Raw genomic sequence first — 5,000 nt, 5'->3', positions numbered from 1 at the left:
CCAAACCACTCCCGAGCAAACAATTTAAACATAAGAAATTTACCACAACCAAACAATTCATATAATATACAAAAAATTAAATGCACACGAATGTGCATTTTTCTACACTCCTGCGAGGGGATTCAATTTTTCTAGGACAAAATTGAATTACAATATAGCGATCAAGGATCACGCTAGACTGTCATCCAATAGTTTCTTTACCTTATCTTTCCCAATCATGGCAGCTCGCCTCTTGGGTCTCTCCTTAACCTCATCTTCCTTGCTCAGTTTATCCTCACATGGCGATTGTGCCTTATCGTTAAATTTAGCCTCATATTCCCGTTTATAGAGCAATGGAATCAAGGATGAAACGTGCCTTTTAGTCTCTTCCCTACTTTTTCCTTTGAGTACTGTTGCACCCGTTACTTCACCTAAAGAGTTCAGTTTTATCTCTTTGACAATACCCATTGGAAAATTAGTAGGTTTAAGAAGGGGTTCTTTAATGAGAACAATGTCTCCAACTTCTAATAGTTTATGATTAACAGGTTGGTATCTACTGCGTTTGTCAGTGGCTTGATTCACCAGCTGCACAACAAATTCTTTATTATATATCTCTATTATACTTTCCCTAGCCTTTCGTAACTTCCTGTGGCTGTCCTTCACATGGGAAATGGGAGATATATCAGGAACCCAAGTATCATCTGCCCTAGGTAAAGGATGTAAATGGGGAATAATATTTAAGGAATTCAATTCATGACCTTTAACTAAAATCTCTGGAGTTATAGGAGATGGTACAGGTTCAGTCCCATCATAGTTTCGCAAATATTCTTTAAAGGCAATTGGTCGACGGTTTACTATATGTACAATATTTTGTACAGCAAAGTCAAAATCTAAATATTCGAGGACCATATTCCGAATAGAGCCTTCAATAAGCCTTTTGACCATCTTAACACAAGATTCCACTAAAGATCCAAGTTCACTGTGGCCTTTATAGTACTGCTGAAAGTTCAAAGGTTTTATGTTGTTCTCCCTGAAATAGGATTGTGTATCCTTATCACTTAAAAAATTCTCAACGGTTCTAGCACCTGAAGTTAGCTGTGAACCTTGGTCACTTAAACAGAGTTCAGGCACCCCAAACTCGAAACAATGGAGCTGAAGTGCTCGCAAAAAGGATATCACCGAAAGGTCTACACAAACCTTAAGATTTATGGCCCTGGACCATAAACAGGTGATACATAATATCCATACCTTTGATTTCTTACCCATCCAATATACCCAGTAAGGTCCAAAATAGTCAATGAAAATATACCTGTAAGGTATGGTTGGAGGAGAAACCCTAAATTCTCTATAAGGGGACTGGTTTAACTTTATAGTTCTACCGTTAAATCTACGGCAGTGAACACAAGTTTTCAAGACTTTCTTTACAGTAGAAAAACTGCAAGGAATCCAAAACTGTTTCCTAGCCTCAGATAATGTGGCATATATTCCAGAATGAGCTAACTCAACATGAAAATTTCTAATAATTTCTTCAGTCAATTTACTGTTTTTGGCCAAAAGAATGGGGAATACATAACTACCGTCTCTCCACTTATGAAATTTACTTTTAACTCTTAGTAAACCAGATTTCTTTTCAATGAATAAATTTAGTTGACTTACTATGTTAGGCATATCCCTAATTTTAGGGTTCCTTTCTCTGAAATATTTAAAAACGTCCGGAAAATGTTGGCGCTGATCTTGCATAATCATCAGTTGCCATGCATTCAAAGAAATTTCATCATTACTGTAAACCTCAAAATGGTCATACTTGCCGGATTTGTTCTTTAACTTCCATTTGACATTGTTTATGAATGTCAGTACATGTTTGTAGACCGAAATCAAATGAAGCCAATCGGAATTTCCAACTGTAGAATTCAAAATGCCTCCCATCTCTGGCTCAGTCACACTCCCTATCTCACAGTGGCCTTCTGAAACTTCAAGTACATTGGTTAAAGGATTTGGGATCGTTACATCCAAACTGTCATCTTCCAAGATATCATGAATAGTATCAGGTCCTGTGAAGAAATTTGATTTTATCAACCTCTTATATGACAATGACCTGGTAGTACAATCTGCAGGATTTATCATACCTGCACAAAATTTGAAAGTCACAGGGACCGTTTCACATAGATTCTCTATTCTTTGCAACCTATTCATAACAAAAATACTTAGTTTTTTTAATTTATCAAACCTATTTGTTCGAGAATTTAACCAATTCAGTGCAACTGCACTATCTGAGAAAACTACCAATTTTGTAATGTTTATGGGGGAGACACACTCTGAACCACTAAGTTCCTTATAAATGTCAACAATAGTTTCCGTACCAAGCAAGAGAGATTGAAATTCAAGAGAAGGGATAGACTTTAGCTCTAACTGGCGTCCAATTATTCTATTTTTTGACAGAAGGAAACTTACCTCCTTTGTTCGCAAGTTCTTGATAAAGAGCACAACTCCATATATAAGCTTGCTAGAATCACAAAAAGCAATAATTTGGAAAGGATCATTCCTGCGACCAACAAATCTCTTCACTGCAATTTCAGGAACACCATTTACTTGCTTGCAAATATTAGACCATTCTCGTAGCTCCTCACCAGAGAGTCTATCGTCCCATCCAACTTCTTTCCTGCATTGTAGCGAGTGCATAAATAATCTAGCCCTGTTTAATAAAGGACCATAAAATGAGAACACATCAAAATTGGCTGCAATAGAACTTAAAATTTGTCTTTTGGTCGTTGCATCCTTATCAAGTACCAACTTGCTTGCCGAAAGAGTATCAATGTTTCTGTCCCAAAGCAAACCAAGCAATTTTACTTTTGTAGGAGTCTTTTCCTTATCTTTATCTACCTGTTGCTGCAGAGAGTCATCATTGGTTATGAATTGCTGCAATTCAAATTTATAGGGAGAAAATATACTGTCAAGTTTCTCATAAGCCCATTTCAACCTGTCTATATCATTGGTCGTGTAAGCCAAGTTATCCATGTAAGCTAAGTTATATAACTCTGTCTTCAATTCCTTTACATCAATATTGTCACCTTGGACATCCAACATCAAAATTTTATAAAGTGCTAACATTAATAAAGTTGGACTACATGGCAAACCAATTGGAAGTCTGCAATGTTTATAAACAATTAAGGAATAGTCCTTTTTACATAGGTTTCTATACCAATAAAAGAGTAACCTACTTTGATCTGAAGGCACCAACTTAATCATCAGAAATGCCTTTTTTATATCAAAACATAAAAATTTTTCATTAAATCTTAGCTGTAAAATAGAAGTAGAAATTTTCTTATTCAAACAAGGACCAGCAAAAATTGTTTGATTATGAGATAGAGTTAAAGGTTTATCTTTGTCAGATTCACACAAATTTGACAAAAATACATTACGGCATTTTGTAGACTCTCGGTCCATCTTGAACACTGGCATGTGCGGCAGGAAGCTATGTTGAGGGTTTTCCTCCAAGAATTGCTCCAAGTTGGATACTCTCTCTATAATGCCTAGTTGTTCCTGTTCTTTAAAAACCTCGTCCATCATTTGTAAAGCATTATCCTTTTTGCTAAATTTCTTAAAATTTGATTTTAATATTGCTTTTGACAGATTTTGATTCTTACCAAGCAAATGAGCTACTTTCCCATTCCATAACAGAGGCATAACTAACCTTCCATCACGATCTCTACAAGTATTTTCTAAAGCAAATTCTACTACTTTCCTGTTCTCCTCATTAAAGTCTTCGTCATATAAGTTAGAATCACTGTGCGAAAAACTTTCTGCCTTCGAGGAAAGAATATCTTCTGCTGCTCTCTCGAGTTCAGCTTCAACAATCTGACCCTTATTTAAAACAGAAATATTAGCACAAGCAGGGAACTTGAATTCCTCTACCGAATCTAAGAACAATCCATCCATATTCAAATTACTATCAACTTCAAGGGGACCCTCACCCTTTGCACAAACTTCAGAAGAATGCTTTATCCGGTCTGGTAATAGAGCTAGATTTTGCTTATACCTTTCAATGTCACCTACAAGCATCACTCCTAAGGGTGATTCTAAGTAAACAGAGGGAATCACTTCAGAACTACCTCCAAACAGCACGTCCTTCTGTGGTACTAAATGAGAGTTATCATTTCCCAAGAGTAATTTTATATCTTCAACTTTGTCCCCAGACATATGCAAAGTTTTGTCGGCTAATACATAGCCCTTATCCTTAAATACTTGAGCTACTTCAGAGATACCTGGCAAAACTAATTTCAAATTAATAGACTTCATGGCAATAGCTGTAAAATAATCATCATTCAACTTTACCTTGTATACTACAGTGGCTAACGGCTTTGAAGAATTAATACCATTCACCACCAAAGAATAATTCGGGTCAACAACTTCAAACTGCATACTCTTAGCCCAGTCTTCCTCAACGAAAGTTACTTGACTTCCCGAATCCTTTATACCTCGATCCCCATTGTCATTCAGTGAAAAGGAAGGCATAGCAGTCACCGGGTTACAAGAGATTCTTAAAACTCCTAAATCAGACCAAGTTAAATTAGAAACAACAGAATTAGAGTTCGAACAATTCCCCTTTGCCGTTTGATTAGTCATTTCTTGGTTATCTGAATCATTCTTAAGGTTATTAGCAGTACTTTTTGGGTCTTTACGAAATTTACAAAGATAGCTGAAATGCCACTTGTTACAATGTTTACATTTTTGGTTAAATTTAAACCTGCAATCTGAAGTTTTATGAGAATCGTAAGTACAGTTTGTACAAAAATTCAATTGTTTTAGTTTTTCAATTTTACTCTGTGGAGTTACATAAACTGAACACTTAAAAATTGGGTGATCAATGTCTCCTTTATTGTCTGCTAAACATAGAGAACATTCTTTAACTTTAGACTTCTCAACATTAACAACGGCAGAAGCTAAACAATTTGAGTTGGGCACAACCTTTTTCTCAAGATTACCTTGTTTCACATTAAATTTCTTGGATATGTTTCTATATC

General features: G+C 35.8%; 2 protein-coding genes across 2 annotated transcripts in view; both read right to left on the bottom strand.

Moving 5' to 3' along the window:
• Positions 1-168: 168 nt before the first annotated feature.
• On the bottom strand, positions 169-3,110 carry LOC137636740 (uncharacterized). The gene has a single exon (XM_068369124.1). It carries the CDS (start codon positions 3,085-3,087, stop codon positions 169-171), a length of 2,919 nt encoding a protein of 972 aa, XP_068225225.1. The 5' UTR covers positions 3,088-3,110.
• Positions 3,111-3,265: 155 nt separating this feature from the next.
• Positions 3,266-5,000, bottom strand: part of LOC137636741 (uncharacterized) — a 2,541-nt gene continuing 806 nt past the window's right edge. Inside the window, exons 1-2 of the mRNA XM_068369125.1 lie at positions 3,399-5,000; positions 3,266-3,276 (exon numbers count right to left, since the gene is read on the bottom strand). The exon at positions 3,399-5,000 is cut by the window's right edge and continues 806 nt beyond it. Coding sequence (XP_068225226.1) covers positions 3,266-3,276; positions 3,399-5,000 — 1,613 coding nt within the window. The remainder of the gene's footprint in view (positions 3,277-3,398) is intronic.

This window comes from Palaemon carinicauda, unplaced genomic scaffold (assembly GCF_036898095.1).
Source record: "Palaemon carinicauda isolate YSFRI2023 unplaced genomic scaffold, ASM3689809v2 scaffold3759, whole genome shotgun sequence".
NCBI classification, from domain to species: domain Eukaryota; kingdom Metazoa; phylum Arthropoda; class Malacostraca; order Decapoda; family Palaemonidae; genus Palaemon; species Palaemon carinicauda.
This window is presented reverse-complemented; position numbering and strand designations above follow the sequence as displayed.